The sequence below is a fragment of the Mobula hypostoma genome, chromosome 18, assembly GCF_963921235.1.
Source record: "Mobula hypostoma chromosome 18, sMobHyp1.1, whole genome shotgun sequence".
NCBI classification, from domain to species: Eukaryota; Metazoa; Chordata; class Chondrichthyes; order Myliobatiformes; family Myliobatidae; genus Mobula; species Mobula hypostoma.
Window position 1 is genome coordinate 63933026 of NC_086114.1, and position 23295 is coordinate 63956320.

The following is a 23295-nucleotide window of genomic DNA, read 5'->3' on the forward strand; positions in this document are numbered from 1 at the left end:
GATGGTTCGGATGGACGGGGTGAGCGAGAGAACATATCTCTGTCCTCTGACTCCAGAAGTTTATAAAATAATGAGACGCACATTTGGGGCAGAAACTCTTCCCCAAGGTGAGAATGTCAAATAGTAGAGGGTGTAGCTTTAAAGCGCGATGTTTTGTCGTATACAGAGAGTGGCAGGAGTCCGGAACGTGTGCTGTCCGGGAAGAGTCAAGGCAAGTCGTGTTCATTGTTATGTGCAGAAGTACGGCGAGGTACTGTCAGAGCAGGGTCACAGGCGAAAGTCAGACAACACATAACATAAATTACTCAAGAGATTGAGCAAAAGAAGACACTAATACGAGCACATCCGATAGCAACATTTAAGAGGCATTTAAACAGGCAATAAATGGAGGGAGAGAGACCATGTGCAGGGGATTTGTTCCGTTTTCATCGTGGTTGCCAGATATCGTGGGCTTTGTTTTTTTCGAGTAAAAAGTACGTATAATTTGTTTAATTTACGTTTTCTTTTAAATGTTGTACATCTGATACTATGTGCTGATGCCAGTGTTGTTGTTGTACCTGTGCAGACATGTGTTTGCCGATGCGACACTGAACTGGATGGACTTTGACACGTTCGCTGCTGCTCAGAGCGGCTCGCTGTTCCGGGGAGTGGCAGCGGCCGTCGTCGTTGCAACTGCGCCGGAGGCCAGCAGGCGGCGCCCGGGGTCACTCAGCGGACCCTCGGCCGACTTCCGGGTAAGTTACCCGTCGGGCGTTGGAATCCCTGAACTTTTTCGAAGTTGGGGTACCGGACCAACTTTGTCTCTCACCCCGAACACTCCCCACCGTCTCACCGTCCTCCCTCCGCTGCTTCACCTTCGGGATCGCTGAAGCGACCTGACGAATCCCCCGGAGCGGCGAGCCCGACGGTAAAGAGGAATAGAAGTGAAGAGGGACGGGATTAAGCAGAAGGGGCAAGGGTAGGGGGTGAGAAGTTTGCAGGAGGGTTTGAAGAGAGGGGCGAGGAGCTAGGTGTAGGAGGGTGAGGAGCTGGGGGTGGGGGGGTTAGGAGTAGCCGGGGAGGGGAGGTGGGAGGAAAAGTGAGCAGGAACAGTTGTGGGATTGGGGAACAAGGAGACGGGATAGGGAGCCGGAACGGGGGATTCAGGGCGTGTGGGTGACGGACAGGGCTGGTTGTGAGCACAGGAACCCGGGGGGTGGGGGCAAGAGGTGTGTGTGGTGGGGGGGGGGAGGTAGTGGGGCTATCTGTACTTTGACTCCCTATCCAGTAATGGCTTCAGTTTTAAAATATTTTTCCAGATCTCTTTATCAGAATCAGAATTTGTTGTTTTGCGGTAGCTGTACACTGCGGTACATAATACTAAAAAATTACAGTGAGAAATGCGTATAGTAATGCAAAAAAGAAAATAGTGAGTTGGTGTTCACGGGTTCAATGTCCATTCATAAATCTGATGGTGGAGAGGAAGAATCTTCCTGAATCGCTGAGTGTGTGTCTTCAGGTTCCTGCACCACCTCCCTGATCGTGGCATTGAGAAGAGGGCATGACCTGGGTGATGGGTGCCATTAACGATGGATGCCACCTTTTTGAGGCATCACTCCTTGACAATCTCCTGGATGCTGGGGAGGCTGGTGCCCATGATGGAGCTGACTGATTTCACGCTTCCTGCTGCTTATTTTGATCCTGACAGCAACCCCCCCCCTCCAATGTTAGAATGCTTTTCATGGTAAATCTATAGACATTTCAGAGTGTTTTTGGTAACTTACCAAATCTCCTCAAACTCCTAATGAAATATAGCCACTGTCAATTCTTCTTTGTAATTGCTTTGATAACGTTGGGCCCAGGTTAGATACTCAGAGATGTTGACACCTAGGAACTTGAAACTTCTCAATCTTTCCATTTCTGATCCATCGATGAGGGATCCCTTGTCTTGTCCTTCTTGAGGTCCACAATCAATTCTTTGGTCTTACTGATGTTGAGTACGTGATTTATTTCGCTCCTGTACGCCCTCTCATCACCATCTGAGATTCTGACAACAATGGTTGCATCATCGGCAAATTTATAGATGGTGTTTGAGTTATTCCTAGCCACACAGTCTTGGGTGTATAGAGAGTAGAGTAATGGCTAAGCACACACCCCTGTGGTACGTCAGTGTTGATTGTCAGCAAGGTGGAGAAGTTGTTGCTGATCCCCACAGATTGTGGTTTTCCAGTTAGGAAGTCGAGGATCCAGTTGCAGAGGGAGGTACAGAGGCCCATGTTCTGGAGGTTTGCCATCAGGACTGTAGGAACAATTGTGTTAAATGCTGAGCTGTAGTTAATGAATAGCAACCTGATGTAAGTACTCGTATTGTCCAGGTGATCCAAGGCCACGTGAAGAACTCATGAGATCGTATCTGCTGTAGACGTATTGTGGCAATAGGCAAATTGCAGTGGGTCCAGGTCCTTGCTGAGCCAGGAGTTCATTCTAGTCATGACCGAAGACGTGACCACTACTGGACGGTAGTCATTAATGCAGCTCACTCTGCTCTTCCTGGGCACTGGGATAATTGTTGCCCCTTTGGAGCAAGTGGGAACTTCTGACTGTAGCAGTGAGAGATTGAAAATGTCTTTGAACACCCCAGGCAGATGGTTAGTGCAGGTTTCAGAGCCGTACCAGCTACTCCATTGAGGCCTGTTGCCTTGCGAGGGTTCACACTCATGAAAGACATTCTGACAGAGGTCACGGTCACCAGGTGCTGCAGGAATTCTCATAGCTGTAGTCTTACTCTCCCTTTCAAAGCATAGAAGGCGTTTGATTTGGATAAGTGTGAGATGTTATATTTTGGGAAGACATAAGACAAGTGAGGGTGGGATGTTCATGAGGAACAGTGGGACCTGGTTCGGGGAGGGGGGCACACGTGGGTGGGGGATGTTTGAGAATTGAGGCCTTTCTTGGTCAGTGTTGACCATGGATGTGTGTCCTAGCTGTCTAAGTCAGTACACCATCCTGGGCAGTACGATATGGCGAGCAAGCTGTTCCCATGTAACAGGCTCCCATCTCTTTGTGCAGTTGGTGAATCCAGAGGAATGGCAGAGACGGATACAGTTCGGCACCAGCGGTGTCGCAGGAGTTGCCAGTCAGCGTTGAACTCAGCGCAGGACTGTCTCAGGGACTCCAGCTCTGGTTGACTCCTGAAACCTTTCCCATTAGTGGTACCGTGCAAGTCAGGAGGGGTTTGAGGTCAGAGATTTTGCCTGCGATGGCTGACAAGCGCCATCTGCCCGAATCGACTGGTTTTAAGGCATCTGTAACCCGCCTTTGCCCCTTCTGTTGGTGGGAAGAGTTCTGCCAGGCTTAGTCGCTAAGCACGTGTGAAGGTCAGGCGCTGGACTCGGTTATCAGAGGCCATTTGAAACACACACCATTGGGGAGTATTTAATAGGTAGTGGGAGCTCGTCCCCATTACCACCCCGGCACTAACAACCTTCTGGAACCGTGTAGAACGAGGAGTACAGGGCCCTCGTCCAGACAGTAACCGTTAACATTCTCCACTCCATCTCTCACCTCCTCTCAAACCCCCAATATCACAAACAGGTTAGCAGTGGATTGTTAGGACCCAGGTTCACTCCTGACCTCTGTCCCCCCGTGACTCCGTGGGCCACACCACCCCCACCCCTGGTGCTCTGCTTTCTGCCCACATCCCAAAGACACGCTGGGAAACTCATTGGATGCTGCCCCTAATGTACAGTGGCATGCAAAGGTTTGTGCTCCCTGGTCAAAATTTCTGTTACTGTGAATAGTTAAGTGGGTAGAAGATGAACTGATCTCCAAAAGTCATAAAGTTAAAGATGAAACATTCTTTTCAACATTTTAAGCAAGATTAGTGTATTATTTTTGTTTTGTACAATTTTAGAGTGAAAAAAAGGAAAGGAACACCATGCAAAAATTTGTGCACCCCAAGAGATTTGAACTCAGATAACTTTTACCAAGGTCTCAGACCTTAATTAGCTTGTTAGGGCTATGGCTTGTTCACAGTCATCATTAGGAAAGGCCAGGTGATGCAAATTTCAAAGCTTTATAAATATCCTGACTCCTCAAACCTTGTCCCAACAATCAGCAGCCATGGGCTCCTCTAAGCTGCTGCCTAGCACTCTGAAAATTAAAATAAATGATGCCCACAAAGCAGGAGAAGGCTATAAGAAGATAGCAAAGCGTTTTCAGGTAGCTGTTTCCTCAGTTCATAATGTAATTAAGAAATGACAGTTAACAGGATCGGTGGAGGTTAAGTTGAGGTCTAGGAGACCAAGAAAACTTTCTGAGAGAACTGCTCGTAGGATTGCTAGAAAGGCAAATCAAAACCCCTGTTTGACTGCAAAAGACTTTCAGGAAGATTTAGCAGACTCTGGAGTGGTGGTGCACTGTTCTACTGTGCAGCGACACCTGCACAGATATGACCTTCATGGAAGAGTCATCAGAAGAAAACCTTTCCTGCATCCTCACCACAAAATTCAGCATCAGAAGTTTGCAAAGGAACATCTAAATAAGCCTGATGCATTTTGGAAACAAGTCCTGTGGACTGATGAAGTTAAAATAGAACTTTTTGGCCGCAATGAGCAAAGGGATGTTTGGAGAAAAAAGGGTGCAGAATTTCATGAAAAGAACCCCTCTCCAACTGTTAAGCACGGGGGTGGATCGATCATGCTTTGGGCTTGTGTTGCAGCCAGTGGCACGGGGAACATTTCACTGGTAGAGGGAAGAATGAATTCAATTAAATACCAGCAAATTCTGGAAGCAAACATCACACTGTCTGTAAAATAGCTGAAGATGAAAAGAGGATGGCTTCCACAACAGGATAATGATCCTAAACACACCTCAAAATCCCAATGGACTACCTCAAGAGGCGCAAGCTGAAGGTTTTGCCATGGCCCTTAAAGTCCCCCTGACCTAAACATCATCGAAAATCTGTGGGTAGACCTCAAAACAGCAGTGCATGCAAGACAGCCCAAGAATCTCACAGAGCTAGAAGCCTTTTGCAAGGAAGAATAGGTGAAAATCCCCCAAACAAGAATTGAAAGACTCTTAGCTGGCTACAGAAAGCGTTTACGAGCTGTGATACTTGCCAAAGGGGGTGATACTAAGTACTGACCATGCAGGGTGCCCAAACTTTTGCTTCGGGCCCTTTTCCTTTTTTGTTATTTTGAAACTGTAAAAGATGGAAATAAAAAAGTAATCTTAAAATATTAGAGAAATGTGTCATCTTTAACTTTATGCCTTTTGGAAATCAGATCATCTTTTATTCGCTTAATTATTCACAGTAAAATCAACTTTGACCCGGGGTGCCCAAACTTTTGCATGCCACTGTACGTGGGGGCAGGAGGGATGGTGCAGTGACCGTCATGTGGACGAGATTCACTTTCGGGCGGAACTAAGTGGGACTGTTGGGACTGCTCTAGGCACTAGTATTGGCTCGATGGGCCAATTGGCAGCTTCTATGTTGTAAATTTCATGTGGGCAGACAAGTCTATTTGCCCATCCCCTTCATATCGACTTTCACCATTGTGAATTCATTTTAGGCTCAGCTATCTGCAATATTATTGTCTAAGGTCCCAAATTTTTCTTTTGATTTTCAATTTTTATGGAATTTTTAAGACAATGAAACATGGGAGCAAATTAGGCCATTCCACTCATCGAGTCTGCTCTGCCATTCCATCATGGCTGATTTATTATACCTATCAACCCCGTTCTCCTGCCTTCTCCCCGTGATCTTTGACGTCCTGACTAATCAAGAATCTTTTAACCTCCATTTTAAGTATACTCAGTGACTTGGTCTCTACCGTTGCCCTGTACCGATGAATTGATTCACCACCCTCTGGTTAAAGAAATTTCTCCTCATCTCTGTTTTAAATAGACATCCCTCGATTCTGAGGCTGTCCCTCTGGCCCTAGCTTCCCCCACTGTAGGAAACACTCTGTATAGTCCTTTTGACATTCGATAGGTTTCAATGAGATCTCCCCCCATTCTTCTAAATTACAATGAGTACAAACCTAAGTCTTTTATTCCTGGAAACACCTCTGAACCCTCTCCAATGTCAGCACATCCTTTCTTAGATAAAGAGCCCAAAACCGCTCACAATACTCCAAGTGAGGCCTCACCAGTGCCTATAGAGCCTCGGTATTACATCCTTGTCTGTATATTCTGGTCCTCTTGAAATGAAAGCTAACATTGCATTTGCTTTTCTCACCACTGACTCGGCCTCCAAGCTGACCATCGTGGAGTCCTGCAGGAGGACTCCCAGGTCCCTTTGCAACTTGGATTTTTGAATTTTCTCCCCGTTTAGGAAATAGTCTACACTGTTCCTTCCACCACTGTACTCTATCTGTCCCTTGTTTGCCCATTCTCCTAATCTGTCCAAGTTCCGTAGCCTCCCTGCTTTCTCAACACTATGTCTCTCCACCTATCTTTGTACCATCCACAAATTTGGCTACAAAGCCATCAATTCCATCATCCAAATTATTGACAACTAATGGAAAAAGAAGCTGTCCCAACACCGAACCCTGCAGACCACGACTAGTCACTGGCAGCCAATCAGAAAAGGTCCCCTTTATTCCCACGCTTTGCCTCCTGCCAATCAGCAAATGCTAGTATCTTCCCTGTAATACCACGGGCTCTCACCTTGCTAAGTAGCCTCTTGTGCAGCACCTTGTTAAAGACCTTCTGAAAATCCAAGTACACAACATCCACTGATTCTGCTTTGTCTATCCTGGCTGTTAGTTCCTCAAAGGTTGCAACAGATTTGTCAAACAAGATCTTCCCTTAAGGAAACCATGCTGACTACAGTCTATTTTATCATACGCCTCCAAGTAACCCAAACAATTGGGGTACCTGCGACTCCAACTTCTTTCCGATCACTGAGGTCAGACTATAATTTCCTTTCTTCCGCCACCTTCTCTGCATTTGCAATTTTCCAGTCTTCTGGAACCATTCCAGAATTTATTGATTCTTGAAAGATAATTAGTGCCTCTGCAATCTTGTCAGCTGCCTCTCGCAGAACCCTTGGGGCGTAGTCCATTTGGTTCAGGTGACTTGATCGTTTATTTATTTATTGAGGGACAGTGTGGAATTATCCCTTTGAGCCGTGCCACCCAGCAATCCCCACATTTAATCTGAGCGTAATCACGGGACAATTCACCTACCAACCGGTACGACTTTGGACTGTGGGAGGAAACTGGGGACTTGGTTTATCTACCTTCAGCACTCACTTATCTACATTCAGACCATTCAGTTTCCCAAGCGCCTTCTCCTTAGTAATAGTAATTGCACTCACTTCTGTCCCCTAACACACTCGAACAGTGTCTTCCTCAGTGAAGACTGATTCAAAATACTTATTCAGTTCATCCAGCATTTTCTTGCACCCCTCCCCCCGCCCCCCCCCCCCACCAGTTACCATATCTCCAGCATCGTTTTCCAGTGGTCCAATATTCACCCTTGCCTCTCTTTTAGTTATATATCTGAAAAAAACTTCTGGTATTCTCTCTGATATTATTAGCTAGCTTACCTTCATATTTCATCTTTTCCCACATTATGGTTTTTTATTGTCTTCTGTTGGTTTTTAAAAGCTTTCCAATCCTCTAATTTCCCACTAATATTTCCTCTATTATTGTATGTCCTCTCTTTTGCTTTCATGATGGCTTTGACTTTCCTTGTCAGCCATGGTTGGATCAAACTGCCTTTGGAGTACTACTGTGGAATGTATCTATCCTCTGCCTTCTGATTGCTTCCAGGAACAGCAGCCTTTGCTGCTGTGTCGTCATCCCTGCCAGATCCCTTCCAGTCAGCTTTGGCCAGCTCCTCCCTCATGCCTCTGTAGTTCCATTTACTCCACTGTAAAGTAAAGTAAAGGCAACTGTTAGTCTTGCGAGACCATGGATCTGCGCCTGGAAAGTCTTCACTCTCCAGGGCACAGGCCTGGGCAGGGTTGTATGGAAGACCAGCAGTTGCCCATGCTGCAAGTCTCCCCTCTCCATGACACCAATGTTGTCCAAGGGAAGGGCACTAGGACCCAAACAGCTTGGTACCAGTGTTATCGCAGAGCAATGTGTGACTAAGTGTCTTGCTCAAGGACATAACACGTCCCCTCGGCTGGGGCTCGAACTCTCGACCTTCAGGTAGCTAGTCCAGTGCTTTAACCACTTGGCCACGTGCCCACACTACTCCACTGTAATACTGACACATCTGACTTTAGCTTCTCCCTTCCATAGGTACAAAGCAGTAACAGGGTAGATTGTGAAGACTTGAGTTCATCTTATTGTGCTAGGGGACTATTCAGTAATCGTATAACAGTGGGAAAGGTGTTCAATGCTATATTAGTGTTCGGTTCCTTAAGGCTGTCATAGCTGGGGAAGGTTGGGGTAGTAGGGATGATCTCTCACTACCTATTAAATGCTCCCAATGCATGAATCTGACAACCAAGCCCAGCTCCTGTGGCTTAGTGTGGCTTAGCCAGTTACCATGGCAGAACCATTTCTACTAACGAGAGAAGGGGCAAATTTGGATTACTGGTGCCTTAAAACCATTGGCTGTGGGCAGGTGGGGTTTGTCAGCCACGTATGGACTCTGATTTCAAACCTCCACTGCCTTGTGTCTATACCCACTCATGGGGAAGGTTTCCGGAGTAAACCCTGAGGGGAATATCTGGAGTTGGAGACCCGAAGGCAGTCCTACGTTGAGTTCAACGCTGACTGGCAACTCCTGCAATGCCGCTGATGCCAGACTGTATCCGTCTCTGCCGTCCCTTTGGAGGGTCCGTTGCGTGGAGAGGTGGAATCTGTTGTATGGGCAACAGCTTCTCTTCATATCGATTACACTAGCTTGCTTGCATACTGAAACATAGACAGCTAGGACACAACGTCTATGGTCAACCCTGACCAGTGGAGGGGCCCCAGTATTCTTTGGGATTCAGCCTGAGAGTTGTGTAGGGTACAGAATTTGTCAGTTTTATTTTAGGGGCACATGTTTAAAATGATTCCTCTTGGCTCCAAGGTGGAGGAGGTATTTAGTGTGGGTGGGGCTGCTGGAAGAGGAGGGGGCATTTCCAAGGATGTAGTCAAATGTCTAATGTCTGCACGTCTGGGTCTAATTCAGAGTCTACTGGAGGCCGGGGAAGCTGTTTTGTTGTGGAGTTAGTGGACTGTGTATACGCCTGGGTGGGAGGGAAGGACGGGACTTGTTTCGCTGTTATTGTGTTCTGCCAAGCTTCGTGAGTACGCTATGATGTCGATGTCAGAATGTGTGGTGACACTTGCAGACTGCCCCCAGCAACCCATGAAACGACACATTTCACTGTGTTTCACTGTAAGTGTGTTAAATCGGTCAGAATCTTGAGCAGTGGAACAGAATGAAGTTAGTCACTGGTAACATTCCTAAGACTAAATTCATTGCTGTGTGAAAGGATTTGATGATGTCTATTGGAATCAGAATCAGGTTTAGTATCACAGGCATATGTTGTGAATTTTTTTGTTATTTCGCAGCAGTACATTGCAACATATAATAAAGAAAACTATAGTTACAATAAGAAATGTATAGTAAGCAGCACAAAAAGACAGCAAAAATAGTGAGGTGGTGTACATGGTTCAGTGTTCATTCAGAAATCTGATGGCAGAGGGGAAGAAGCTTTTCTTAACTCATTGAGTGTGGGTCTTCATGCTCCTGTACCCCCTCCTGCCCCCCCCATGGACATGTCTCGATGATGTCGGTCTTCAGTGATGGATGCCTCCTTCTCAAGGCACTGACCCTTCAAGATGCCCTTGATAGTGAGGAAGAGGTTTTACCTCTAGACTAGTAATGGTTTTACCTGTAGGCCTGGGGGTGCTGGAGTTGTGCCCCTCCCCACTGTACATTGGGCTATGGACTGAGAGCTGGGAAATGGAGAAATGTAGAGATCCATTTGTGCTAGTATGGGTGATGGGCCGAAGAGCCCCCTTGCTGTGAATCTTCGGTGCTTTGCTTGTCACCACGTCAAAGCTCTGGATCTCGCACCTCACAGATCTGGCTGACTGGGCAGGGGTCGCTGAGCGACAATTAAAACCCGTTCTGTCCGGGAAGTATGATTGATTTCTCTTCCCTTCTCCCTGCCCTCGGACTCTGAGGATCGAAACCCATGCCTTGGCTGAGATCCGCAGTCAGCTTTACTCACAGGAAGAGCTGGCAGTGGAAACATTTGCATTGCGTTGCATTCTTTATAACAAGATCCAGTATCACTGAACAGATTAATAATAAATGATGCTTTCTAGCAAAGCCATTAGTGTCTCTCACCACACTCTCATCCCTCACCTTCCAGTTAGTGTCTACGTATCAAATGTCAGGATAGCTCTGTGTGAGGCCGTGTGTGTGCCTCTCTGTCCCTAGAAGTGAGCACGAGTGTGTGTGTTCCTGTCTATGGAGGGGTGTTAAAGATAGTGACGAAAACTATCCCTTGCCTCTGAATTTTTCTTTCATCCATCTGCCTATCAAAATCCCATGAACGTCCTGACCATTCCTGGCTCCACCACCATCCCTGGTAATACATTCCAGTCACAGACCACTTAAAACAACCTACCTCTGACATTCCCCCAATATGCCTTCCTCCAATCAACATAAAATGATGCCCCTTGTATTAGCCATTTCCGCCTTGGGAAAACGTCTCTGGTTTGCCACTCGATCTATGACTCTTATCGTGTACTGCTCTATCAAGTCACCTCTCGTCCTCCTTTGCTCCAAAGAGAAAAGCCTTATCTCACTCAACCTACCCTCATTAGACAAGATCTCTGATCCAATCAGCGTCCTGATAAATCTCATCTGCACCCTCCCTAAACCTTCCACATCTTTCCTTTTTATGATGTGATCAGAACTGAACATAAAATCCATATAAACTGCTCTACTTTCATCATTTCCGTGAAAAATTCAACCATGCTTGTGAGGCTGGGTCAGCATGTGTGGAGGAAGTTCCTGACTGTCGATCCTGGGAATTCTGTGGTCCAGAGGGCAGGTGCTCCCCACGTGAGTGCAAGGCTGAGACTGGTAGTGTTTGGGGAATTTGGGGATCAGTCAGTGTGGTGGCCTTCGTGTGCAAAATCAGCCATGACTGAGAGGTACAGCAGGCTTGATGGGCCGAACAGTCTGCTTATCTTTTACCGAGTGTTTTTTGCATTAGATGATTCAAGCTCTTTCTCTTCGTCTCAGGTGATGCAGCTGCTGACACACAAGATGGTAGGGGAACTCAGCAAGTCTATGGAGAGAAATAAATAGTCGCTGCTTTAGGCAGACAGGGTTCCAGCAGCTCATCTAGAAGGAAAATTCTGATCTCAAACCTCCGCTGCCTTGCAGCTACACCCGCTCACGTGGAAGCCTTCAGGGGTAAACCCCAAGGAAAAGTCCGGGGCTGGACTCCCTCAGGCAGTTCCACGTAGAACTCCACACTGACTGGTATCTCCTGCGATGCCACTGGTGCCAGACTGTATCAGTCTCCGCCGTCCCTTTGGGCTCGTCAGCTGGGTGGAGGGGGGAGTCCGCTGCATGGGCAACAGCTTGCTCTCCACGTCGGAGTGACCTGGCTTGTGTATCATGCAGATAGGATACAACATCTATGTTCGACCCCGATCAACGCAGGGCCTCTACATGCTGCCTGACCTGCTGAGTTCCTCCTACTTGTTTTGCTCTGGATTTCCAGCATCTCTTGTGTCGCTGTAAACCTTGCAGCCTTAGCCATCGACCCTGTGCAGCCACCCAGCCTGTTATCCAGTCTCCAGTTGTGCCTGCGCGGGACAAACCCAAGCTAACCTGTTGGTTTCCCTTTCAGGTAACGAGGCTCTGGAGGATCCGAGATCACAGGGGGATCTGGAAAGTTTGGAGCTTCTGTGATCATGGGGTCGTCAGCAAGCCAGCTCTCCAAGGAACAGCTCACTGAGTATCAGGTGAGATAGTGACTTGGAACTGGTTTGTTACAGCCACATGCACCGAGGTCAGATGGCATTTGGAGTTTTGTGAGCAGTTTTGGGGCCCCCTATCTAGGGAAAGATGTGCTGGCATTGGAGAGGGTCTGGGGGAGGTTCATGAGAATGATTACGGGAATGAAAGGGCAATGCAAGAGGAGGGTTTGGATCTGATCCTGTACTTGCTGGAGTTTAAAAGAATGAGGGAAATCTCTTTAAAATCTACCAAATATTGAAAGACCTAGATACAGTGGATGTTTCCCGTAGTGGGAGAGTCTAAGACCAGAGGGCACAGCCTCAGAATAGAAGGACGTCCCTTTAGAACAGAGATGAGGAGGAATTTCTTTAGCCAGAGGGTATTGGATTCACACTGTGGAATTAGAACATAAAAAAATTAAATTCCTGGGTGTCGCTATCTCAGAGGACCTGTCCTGGACCCATCATATAAATGTAATTGCAAGGAAAGCACAACAGCGCCTCTATTTCCTCAGGAGTCTGGAGATTCAGCACGTCATTGAAAACCTCATCAAACTTCTATAGACATGTGGTGGAAAGTGTGGTGACGGGCTGCATTGCGGCCTGGTATGGGAACACCAATGCCTTTGAGCAGAAAATCCTACAAAAGGCAGTGGATTCGGCCCAGTGCATCACGGGTGAAGCCCTCCCAGCCACCGAGTACATCTACATGAAACCTTACCACAGAAAAGCAGCATCCATCATCAGAGATCCTCACCACCCAGGCCATGCTCTCTTCTTGCTGCTGCCATCAGGTAGAAGGTACAGGAGCCCCAGGTTCAGTAACAGTTACTACCTCTCAACCATCAGGCTCTTGAACAGAAGGGGAAGACTACACTCATTCTATTTCTGGTTTTCCCACAACTAATGATCGCACTTTAAGGACTCTTTATCCTGTTATTTCAAGCTTGTTATTTATTGCTATTTATTTATATTTGGGTTTGCACAGTTTGTTGCTCATTGATCCCGTTCACAGCTACTGTTCTATAGGAGAAGGAATCTCGGGGTTGTATGTGGTGACGTGTGTGTACTCTGATAATACATCTTATTCAAACTTCAGATGGCTGTGGAGGCTATTTAACACTGAAGTTGAGAGATTCTGGATTAATAACAGTGTCAAAAGTGATGGGAAGAAGGCAGGAGAACGGAGTTTAGAGGGATAATAAATCAGCCATGATCGAATGGTGAAGAAAACTGAAAGAGCCAAATGGCCTAACTGTGCTCCAGTGTCTTCTGGTACAGCGAACAACCTTGTCTTGTTCATACTGAACCTGTCATTCCACGGTACACTGAGGTCGAACAAGGAATGCAGAATAAAGTGTAATAACTACAGAGGTAAACAATAAGGTACAAGATCATAACAAGGTAGATTGCAGTCAGGAGTCCTGTTTTTGTTGGGGACTATTTAATAGTTTATAACAGTGGGACAGTGTCCTTGGGCCTGGTGGTATCTGCTTTCAGGCTTTTGATTCTTCTGCCTGATGGGAGGGGCAAGGAGGAAATGTCCTGGATGGGTGGGGTCTTTGATTATGGCACCTAATTCATTAACTCATTTGGAACTTGTTAAATCTTTGGGCGAAGTTTCCCACTCCTGGAGCTAAGCAAGGAGGTGATGTTTCAGCTGTTCAGGGTACCTGAAGTACTGTGTGCATTTCAGCTATGGGGAGCAGAGTCCACAACCAGATCAGTAATGGTGGAACAGACTCGACAGGTCAGATGGCCGACTGCTGCTCCTATTTCGTATGTTATTATAACTTCAGGAGTGGGAAGAGTAAAGTTCAGTGTTATAATTTCAAGATGATAAGATTCAGAGACTGACTGGACAGCCAGAAACTTTTTCCCAGGGCAGAATTGGCTAATTCTAGGTGATTGGAGGAAAGTATAGGGGGATGTCTGTCAGAGGTAGTTTTTTTTACAGTGTGTGGTGGGTGCATGGAACGAGCTGCCAGGTCTGGTGATAGAGGTAGATGCATTAGGGACACTTAAGAGACCCTTAGAGCTGTTTCATGGATGAAAGAAAAATAGAGGGCTATTTGAGAGTGAGGAGTTAGATTGATCTTGGAGTAGGTTAAAAAGGTCAGCATAGCATTGTGGGCTGAAGGGCCTGTTCTGTGTTGTACTATATTGTCGCTCCTTCACTCATGAATGCTGAAGGGCAGCCCCAAGTGTGATCCCTGTTGCAGTATCAGATCTGCTGGTCACAAGGTCGGGTTCCCATCAGAGTGAACACTTACATTAACACCAAAATGCATCACCCTGTGGTGCATCACCAAACCCAGGGGAGGAGGAGACACAAAGGTCTGACATCTTGTATTTGTGAGGACTGCCTCAAAGGAACCACCTGCCCTCAAGCACGATAAACAAGTGGTTCTTTGAAATCAAAACACAGCAGCTGACAGCAGTAAGATGAAGGTTGCAGGAAATACTCAGCAGGAAGGCAGCATCTATGGAGAAAGAAACAAAACTACTAATTTAGATCTTCACCAGAGGAGGGGGAGCAACAAAAGTGTATATAAAAACATCGCGAATACTCTTTAAGAGAGAAATCAAGGGGGCAAAGAGAGGCTGTGAGATAGATCTGGCAGGTAAAGTCAAGGAAAATCCCATGAGATTCTACAGCTAAATTGAAAGGGTGGTGAGGGGGAGAGTAGGTCTCCTTGGAGATCAACAGGCCAACTACGTTTCAAGCTAAGGAGATGGGTGGGATTTCTTAACAAATATTTCTTGGTGTTTACATGGTTTCTCAAGAGACAATGACAAGTTGAGATGTTTTGGACGACTTTCATATAATCAGCAGGGAGTTATTTGCAGCCTTGCAGCGCATTAAAGTGGATAAATCCTTCAGGCCTAACCGAGTGCATCCTCTGACTCTGAGGGAGGCCAGAGAGATTTGCTTCATCATTAGCCACTGGTGAAGTTTTCGAAGACTGGAAGGTGGGAAGCAGGCGTTACAAGACATTCTATCCTCTGTAATGAAACCTAGACGGACCCACTTCTGGTCGGTGACTGGGTTACACACAAACTTGGACTTGCCTGCGTGTGCTTGAAACTGCCATGTTGCAATCACATCATGCACTTTGGGAGAACAAGCAGTGAACACAGAGCACTGAGGAGTGTGATAGAACACGGTGATCTGGGAATATTCCTCGAAGGTGGCATCACATGTAGATAGGGTTGTAAACAGAGCATTTGGAACATTGCCCTTCACAAATCAAAGTACTGAGTACAGGAGTTGAGATGTTATGTTGAAGTTGTACAAAACTTTGGTGAGGCCTAATTTGGAGCGTTTTGTGCAGTTTGGGTCACTGATCTACAGGAAAGATGTAAATAAGATTGAAAGCAAGCAGGGAAAATTGACAAGAATGCTGTCAGGACTTGAGGACCTGAGCTATGGGAAAAGGTTGAGTAGGTTAGGACATTATTCCCTGGAGCATCGGAGAATGAGGGGAGATTTGATAGAGGTGAGGTATATGGATAGGGTAAACACAAAGAGGCTTTTTCCACTGAGGTGGGGTGAGAGGCGAGCAAGGTCATAGGTTAAAGGTGAAAGGCGAATGTGAAGGTGAACTTCACTCAGTGTGGTGTGAGCTTGGAATGAGCTGCCAGTGGAAGTGGTGGTTGCAGGTTCAATTTCAGCATTTAAAAGAAAATTGTATAGGTACATGGATGTGAGGGGTGTGGAAGGCTATGGTCCAGCTGCAGGTCATTGAGACTAGGCAGAATAGTAGTTCAACACATATTAGATGGGCTGAAGAGCCTGTTTCATGCTGTTGTGTTGTATGACTCTGACTCTAATGTTTGTTCTTTTATTTTAGGAGCTGACATTTTTAACAAAGCAAGACATTCTGCAGTAAGTCGAGGTTTTTTTTGTTTTGGAGCAGGGAGGGGTTTGATAGACTGTGCTGCGGGGGTTTGTGGCCAAAGGTCCTGAGAAGCGTGGGTAGAAGAGGAGGTGTTGTTCCTTGTCCTTGGCTTCATGGAACAGTGCAAGAGATCAAAGGCAGAGTGGAGGTGGAACAGAGACCTGAATCTGGATGCTCCAATACTTCCTTCCTATCCCTACGTTCTTCACACCCATCACCCAAATACCTTTATTACAAATTCCGTCATCGGTCTGTGTGAGTGGTTCCATTCAGTCCGCTAGGGTAACCCACAACCCCTAATGGTCTTCATCACACCCCCACTCTCACCTTTCAGTCTCTGCCCTCTTATTCTCCTCGGATGAAACCCAGTGCAAGTTCTTCACAGGGTGATAGACTTCCGATGACCTGGTCCCTCAACAACAATGATTAGTGTAGATACAGGAGGGGAGCCGTGAGTCTCCATGTGATCTGAATGAAGGAACTGATGGCATCGTGGACAAGTTTGCAGACATGACCAGGACAGGCAGAGAGACAGGAGATGGGGAGGGGGACGGGAGTGGGCAGAGATGGGGGGAGAATGGGAGGGAGGGGAAGTGGCCGGGGATGAGCAGAAGGAGGAGGGACAGATTGTGTCATGGGCAGGGTAGAAAGGGATGTCAACAGGTTGGGAGAGTGGGCAAAAAGTTGGCAGATGCAATGCAGTGTGGGGGTGATGCCCTTTGGTGGGAAGAATAAAAGCATAGACTATTTTGTTTAAATATGGAGAGAATTCAGAAATCTAAGGTGCAAAGGGACTTGTGCAGGATTCCGTCAAGGTTAACTTGCAGGTTAAGTCAGTAATGAAGGTAAATGTTAGCATTCCTTTCAAGAGGACTGGAATATAAAAGCAAGAAGATAATGTTGAGACTTTGTCATTGGTCAGGTCACACTTGATTATTGTGAGCAGTTTGGGCCCCTTGTCTACAAAAAGATGTGCTGGGCATTGAAGAGGGTCCAGAGGAGGTTAATGAGAATGAAATGGTTAACATAGGAGCGTTTGATGCCTTTGGCCCTGTACATACTGGAGTTTAGAAGAATGAGGTGGGTTCTCATTGAAACCTATCGAACATTGAAAGGCCTAGACAGAGTGGATGTGGAGAGGTTGTTTCCAGTAGTAGGGGAGTTTAGGACCAGAGGACACAACCTCAATAAACAGATGAGGAGGAATTTCTTCAGGGGGTGGTGAATCTGTGGAATTCATTGCCACAGAAGACTGTGGAGGCCAAGTCATTGGGTATGTTTGAAGCAGAGATTGTCAGGTTCTTGATTAGTTAGGGTGTTAAGGGTTGCAATGTAAAACAGGACAATGTGGCTGAAGAAAGATATCAACATATCCCAGGTGAAAACCTCTCATCTACCCAGGAAGACACGATTAGATGTTTATCATAGAACACCACAGCACAGAAACAAGTCTTTTGGCCAATGTAGTCTGTGTTGACCTGTTATTCTGCCTGGTCCCATCAACCTGTATCTGAACTATACCCCTCCTAGCCAACTTCTCTTAAATGTTGCAATCCACCACTTCTGCTGGCTGCTCGTTACAAACTTGCACCCTCTCTGAGTGAAGAAACTCCTCCTCAGGTTCTCCTTAAATATTTCACCTTTCACCCTAAACCCATGACCTCTAGTTCTAGTCTCACTCAATCTCACTGTGTTGATTTGTAGGAGACAGGCAAAATGTGGGACTTGTGGAGGTTCATCCTAGCAACAGGCTAACATTACAACATAGGGCAGATGATTTCTGTACAAACCAATAGCAAGAATTTCAACTGGTTCACTCAATGCAGGAATAACTGTCGCCAACCTTGTTTTAAAAATTAACCTTATGAATTACCACTGCAAATAAGAAAATCAATTACTTTATGTAATGTTCCAGAGACATAATATATTAATGCTGGTCAATTTGTTTTTTTATCCAAAGTGCTTATCGGCTATTCAAACAGCTGCTTTCAGCTGAACAGATCGACTTACAATACACACGAGTTCCACAGAAGACAGTTTGTGAAATGCCAGAGTTGAAGGTATGAAATTGTATTTGTGGAGGTAAAAGATTCTGGCCATGGTTAATGATTGGGGCTTGGTCTGCTGGCTATGAATAGAACCAACCAGCGTCAGAATAGTTAATGTTGAAAAATGAGATCTGACAAAAACGTGATCTTGCAGGAATGTTCTGGACAGGGGAGTGAGATGCTCATTACCTGTACAACTCGCTCACTAAGTTCTACAGTGGGTGAGATGAGACCCTGATTGCTTGGACTGGGTGGTAAAGTTAGTCTCTGGATATTTGTAGCCTGGGCGCTGAAAGAATTAGTCCTGGTTATGACAGTCTGTAGGAAGATCATTGATTGTAACTCATTGTTGAGATTTCCACGAGAGTCAGAGTCAAACAGCATGAAATGAGTCATTCAGCCCATTAACCAGCTTGTTGGCACCCACCATATTAATCTTCTTCCAGATCTTGACCAATAGCTTTCTGTATATTCATGATTCAAGTGCTTTTACTGACACCTGATAGTGGCCTGAATGGTAAGGATGAGACACAAAGGACAGTTTTAAATTAATCTGTTTAATGACTGTGTGTTCTCTGATTATAGGCCAATCCCTTCCGGGAGAGAATCTGTCTCGTGTTTTCAACTTCGGCTGAAAAGGATGGCAGCATGTCCTTCGAGGACTTCTTGGACATGCTCAGTGTGTTTAGTGATTCTGCAACACCTGAGATTAAGTCTCACTATGCTTTTAAAATCTTTGGTTAGTTTGATTTTCCTGGCTCCTGGATAACTGATACCTTGGCCACATTTAATTCCATGGTGAACACAGATGTGGAAATCTTGAGGAACACGTACAAAATGCTGGAGGAACTCATCAAGTTCAGCAGCATCTATGGAGGGGAATAAACAGTCCATGTTTTGGACCAAGACCCTTCATCTGGACTGGAATGAGAGGGGGAAGAAGATAGAATAAGGTGCTGAGGAGGGGAAGAAATATAAGCTGAAAGGTGATAGATGAAGGCAGTTGAGAGGGAAGCTAGGAGGGGATATCTGGAAGAGGTAAAGGGTGGAAGAACAAAGAATCTGATTGGAGAAGAGTGGGCCATGGATGAAAGTGAAGGAGGAGGGGAACCAGAGGATGGTGGGGGGGGGGGGTGGTGAGGGAGAGAAGGGAGATTTCTGGAAGTTGCAGAATCGAGGGTCATAGAGATTGGTTAAAATTGTGGTGTGGCCATATTTGAGTGGCATACTCAATGTGGAGAAAATGTCTGTGCAGCTCTAATGCATCTATTTCCAGATTTTGATGGTGATGGGACATTGAATAAGGAGGACCTGAAGAAACTGGTGAACTGTCTGACAGGAGGCACAGACAACTCCCAGCTGACAGAGTCAGACATGAACCAGCTGATCAACAACGTAAGATGATGTCTGTGACCTTGCAACCTCACCACTGGGCTGATCTTTAAAAAGATGCCTACTTGCATTTACCCTATCTATATCCCTCATAATTTTGTACACTGCCATCAAATCTCTTCTCAATCTTCTATGTTCTAAGAAACACAGTCTTAACCTATTCAATCTTTCCTTTATAACTCAGGTCCTTCAGACCTGGCAACATCCTTGTAAATTTTCTCTGCAATCTTTCAAACTTGTTAACATCTTTCCGGTAGGTAACCAAAACTACACACTATACTCGAAATAAGCCTCACCAAAGTCTTATACAACTTTAGCATAACATCCCATCTCCTGTACTCAATACATTGATTTATGAAGGCCAATGTGCCAAAAGCTTTCTTTACTACCCTGTCTACTTATGATACCACTTGCAATGAATTATTGACCTGCATTCCTGGATCCCTTTGATCTACCACACTCCTCAGTACCCTACCATTTACTGTGCAAGACCTACCCTGTTTGGACTTGGGAAATGCAAAACCTTGCACTTGTCTGCATTAAATTCCATCTGCCATTTTATTTTCAGCCCATTTTTCCAGCTGATGCAGATCCCTCTGCAAGCCATGATAGCCTTCCTCACTGTCCGCTACACCCCCAATCTTGGTGTCATCTGTAATTTGCTGATGCAGCTAACCATATCATCATCCAGATCAATGATATAGGTGACAAAACTGATCCCTGTGGCACACCACTAGTCACAGGCCTCCAGTCTGAAAGGCAACCACCTCCTACCACTCTCTAACAAAGCCCATGTCTAATCCAAAACACTACCTCATCCTGAATGCCGAGCGACTGAACCTTCTTGACCAACCTCCCATGTGGGTCCATCAAATGTCTTGTTGAAGTCCATGTATGCGGTCCCTTAGAATAGCTTACAATAACTTTCCCATAACTGATGGCAGACTTACCAGCCTATAATTTCCTAGTTTATATTTAGAGCCTTTTTAAAACTGCGGAATATTGCTGGCTCTCCTCCAATCTTCTAATACCTCTCCTGTCGTTAAGGATGATTTAAATATCTCTGCTAAGGCCCCAATAATTTCTATCCTTGCCTCTAGCAATCAAGGTGAAGGAGAATCCCCAGGGATTCTCCCGTTGGGTCTGCAGGAACACCTTGTCAGATCCTGGGGATTTAGCCACCCTGATTTGCCTCAAGACAGCAAACACCTCCTCCTCTATAATCTGTACAAGGTGCATAAAGTTGATGGTTTTGTCCTTTGCAATCCTTTTGATCTTAACATATCTGTAGAATCCCCTGTGATTTTGCTTTTACCTTGTCTGCTAGAGCAACCTCATGTCTTCTTTAACCCTCCTGATTTCTTTCTTAAATGTTCTCTTGTATTCCATAAGCATCTCATTTGTTCCTACTTGCCTATACCTGCCATACACCTTTTGTCTCTTAACCAGGGCCTCAATATCTCTTGAAAACCAAGGTTCCCGACGCTTGTTATCTTTACCTTTTATTCTGACAGGGACATACAAGCTCTGTACTCTCAAAATTTCATTTTTGAAGGCCTCCCAGTTATCAAGTACGCCTTTGTCAGAAAATAGCCTGCCAGATTATTTCTGATACCATCAAAATTGGCCTTTCTCCTTTTTAGAATCTCTTTGCATATGTACTTTGAAGTTAATGGCACTGTCATCAGTAGGTACAAAGTACTGTCTCATTCCCTAATAGCAGATACAGTATCACACACTCTGTCATTGGGACTTCTACATACTGACAAAGGAAACTTTCCTGAACACGTTTGACAAACTCTGTCCCACCCAGTCCCAGTCAATATGCGGAAAGTTAAAATCACCTACTGTAGCAACCTTACGTTTGTTGCAAGTCTGCAATCTCTTTACAAAAAGGAGCACTGCCGTGACATTTTCCCTGACTTGTAACGCCATGCCTCCTGCTCTGTCACGTCTAAAACAATGGATCTCCAGGATACTGAGCTGCTATTCCTGCCCCTCCTGCAACCAAGCCTCACTAATGGCTACATCATAATTCAAGATGTTGATCTGCCTTTCCCGTGAAACTTCTTGCATTGAAATATACACCTAGGACCCTAGTTGCACCACGCTCAACCTTTTGATTCCTGATTTTGTCTGCAGTTTTAACATGTCTCCAGCTCCTCTTCACTGTTCTGGCAACTCCAGTTTAAACCCCACCAGGCAGCATTAGCAAAGCTTCCTGCTGGGATATTAGCCTCCACACCCCCCTGAGTTCAACTGCAAACTGTCCCTCCTGTACAGATCCCACCTTCCCTGGAAGAGAGCCCACCGATCCCTCCTACACTAACTCCATAGCCACATGCTAAACTGTATTATCTTCCTAGTTCTGGCACGTGTTGCAACCCCGCGATCCCATCCCTGGAGGTCCTGCCCTTTAACCTAGCACCCAACTCCCTGAACTCCTGATCCAGAACCAGTCACTCATCCTACCCATGTAATTGGTACCTACCTAGACCACGTTCTCTGGCTGTTCACTCACCCACTTGAAAATGCTGAGGATTCGATCCAATATGTCCCTGACCTTGGCATCCAGGAATCTCATTCTCACCCACAAATCCTCCTTTCTGTTCCCCAATGAACGAATCCCCCATCACCACAGCTTGTCTTTTCTCCCCCATTCCTTCTTAGTCACAGAGCCAGAGACCTGACTATGACTTTCCTCTGCTAAATCATCCCCTCAACAGTATCCAAAGTGATATATCTGTTGTTGAGTGGGATGGCCACTGGCTCCCTAACCCCTTTCCCCTTCCTGTTACCCAGCTTCCTGTGTCCTGCACCTTGGGTATAACTACCTCTACTTCCTACCTATCACTCCTCACCCTCCCAAATGATCCAGAGTTCATCCAGTTCCAGTTCCAACTCCTTAATGTGGATTGTTAGAAGCTGCAGCTGGATACGCTTCTTGCAGTTGTAGTCATCTGGGACACCCTTGGTCTCCCTGCCTTCCCACATCCCGCAAAAGGAGCATTCAACTATCCTGCCAGACATCCCTACTGTCCTAACTGAGCAGATGTAAAGAAGAGAGGGGGAAAAGCAAACTCTACCGAGAACTTTTCTTTGTTTTTTTTTGTGATCAAAGCCTAGAGGAACTAAAGACTCAAAATCACCACACTCTGTGCACGCCAATGATTGCCGCTGTGCTGGGCCCTGCCTTCCTTTACCTTTTCTTGCTAATCAATCCCAAATGCTGATTGCTTCCTGGTCAGAGCTCCCAAAAACTGCTGTGAGTTGCTGCACATTTTATAATCAGTCAGCGGACCTGAGTGAGATTTCCTCCTCTCAAGCTTCTGATCTTCCAAATGGATTATTTTGTTGTTTGCTGATGAAGGGCAATTTGGCTCTGCCACACTCTGATCTTGACTTTTGTTTGGGCCAGGCATAGATTGTGTTAATTTTCAATCTTTGAAATTGTTCTATTGAGTTGATAAATGCAAATAACACCAGACTGAAGACTAGAATCCTTTATGAATATTACTAACTGTTCTGCCCAGATTTTGGAAGAATCTGACATTGACAAGGATGGAACAGTGAACCTCTCAGAATTTCAGCATGTCATTTCCAGATCGCCGGACTTTGTCAGGTACGTGAAACAGCCGCAGGATCATTTGTTGGGGGGAAAATATTAATGTGCTGTGCTCTGCCCTGCCCTGTTCTCCATGTCTGATCAATTTCCATTTGTTTCTCAGCTCGTTTCGGATTGTCCTGTAGCACAATGAGCACCTGCAAAAGGAAAGAATGTACGAAGCTCTGTGGCCAGTTGGAAAGGTCACGTTTCTCCTGCTCGCTGCTGTTCTTAATATTCTTTTGTCACGGTTCCTCACTAGAATTACAATGATCAGAATAATTGTTTCCAATATTTACAAGTTGTTTTTAATAATTATTAATGACGCACCCGTTAATATTTTTACTGTATAATAAAGGTGTTTTCTATCTTCACACTCACCACTTTTGTCATATTTATCACCAGTCTGGTGTCCTTCATTTTTCACT

The 23295-nt window shown here is 45.7% G+C and overlaps 1 protein-coding gene across 2 annotated transcripts; it reads left to right on the plus strand.

Moving 5' to 3' along the window:
• The first annotated feature begins 602 nt into the window (after nucleotides 1–602).
• Nucleotides 603–23241, plus strand: LOC134358603 (calcium and integrin-binding protein 1-like). 2 transcript variants are annotated; one of them, XM_063071031.1, is made up of 8 exons: nucleotides 603–734; nucleotides 11813–11927; nucleotides 15776–15810; nucleotides 17784–17883; nucleotides 18457–18610; nucleotides 19148–19266; nucleotides 22797–22885; nucleotides 22992–23241. In XM_063071031.1, exons 2-8 carry the CDS (start codon nucleotides 11877–11879, stop codon nucleotides 23011–23013), a joined length of 570 nt encoding a protein of 189 aa, XP_062927101.1. In that variant the 5' UTR covers nucleotides 603–734; nucleotides 11813–11876; the 3' UTR covers nucleotides 23014–23241. The 2 variants fall into 2 exon arrangements, with proteins under 2 accessions (XP_062927101.1, XP_062927100.1); XM_063071030.1 differs by lacking the exon at nucleotides 603–734 and adding an exon at nucleotides 741–907.
• Nucleotides 23242–23295: the final 54 nt, after the last annotated feature.

Excerpts from the sequence above, each read along its gene's own strand:
- LOC134358603 (XM_063071031.1), top strand. The coding sequence starts at position 11,877 with ATGGGGTCGTCAGCAAGCCAGCTCTCCAAGGAACAGCTCACTGAGTAT. Across the intron at positions 11,928-15,775 it reads AACAGCTCACTGAGTATCAG|GAGCTGACATTTTTAACAAA; the intron begins GTGAGATAGTGA and ends CTTTTATTTTAG. Across the intron at positions 19,267-22,796 it reads TGAACCAGCTGATCAACAAC|ATTTTGGAAGAATCTGACAT; the intron begins GTAAGATGATGT and ends TGTTCTGCCCAG.